The 750-nt window shown below is 46.8% G+C and overlaps 1 protein-coding gene across 2 annotated transcripts in view; it reads right to left on the reverse strand.

Moving 5' to 3' along the window:
* Window positions 1-750, reverse strand: part of LOC112073968 (NACHT and WD repeat domain-containing protein 2) — an 18367-nt gene that overhangs the window by 13069 nt on the left and 4548 nt on the right. For both annotated transcript variants that reach the window (XR_011476775.1, XM_070440342.1), the window contains exon 2: window positions 93-181. Coding sequence is in view for 1 of the 2 variants with exons in the window: in XM_070440342.1 (XP_070296443.1) it covers window positions 93-181 (89 nt within the window). In the remaining variant the exon portion in view is untranslated. The remainder of the gene's footprint in view (window positions 1-92; window positions 182-750) is intronic.

The raw sequence follows: 750 nt of genomic DNA on the forward strand, positions 1-750 counted from the left end.
GACCTGCCTACAGTATGATACAGGACCAGCTAAATGAGACATTCCTACAGTATGATATCCATTCCAACATCAAAACAGAGGTGACCTCTCACCTTGAAGTCCAGTCCGTGTGTGTGTCTGCAGTGCTCCCTCAGCCTGGGAAACACACGTTCTCTCAGAGCCCTGCGTTCCACAACAGAGTCTAGACAACACACACACAGTGGTTATACGTCCATTCCTTCTCCAGTCAGTGTTATACAGCACACACACACACACACACACAGTGGTTATACGTCCATTCTTCTTCAGTCAGTGTTATACAGCACAACACACACACAACACACCGTGGTTTATACGTCCATTCCCTTCTCCAGTCAGTGTTATACAGCACACACACACACACACACAGTGGTTATACGTCCATTCCTTCTCCAGTCAGTGTTATACAGCACACACACACACACACACACACACACACCAAAACACACACACACACACACACACACCACACACACACACACACACACACACACACACACACACACACACACACACACACACACAGACCTGCTGTACCTTCTGGTTAGAACACAGGTAAACCTTGATACAGGACTTGCATGATGCTGTTCGGGAGTCGTCCATGAGTCTGTCAGCATCCACACGGGACAACGAAATAATACATGTAAACTATTTAGTAGAACCAAAGTAACAAACTAGCACAGGCTAGTGAGTCCTGTTCTAAACCATTCTCATTTCCCCCCCTGTCAAGTC

Source organism: Salvelinus sp. IW2-2015, unplaced genomic scaffold (assembly GCF_002910315.2).
Source record: "Salvelinus sp. IW2-2015 unplaced genomic scaffold, ASM291031v2 Un_scaffold2439, whole genome shotgun sequence".
NCBI classification, from domain to species: domain Eukaryota; kingdom Metazoa; phylum Chordata; class Actinopteri; order Salmoniformes; family Salmonidae; genus Salvelinus; species Salvelinus sp. IW2-2015.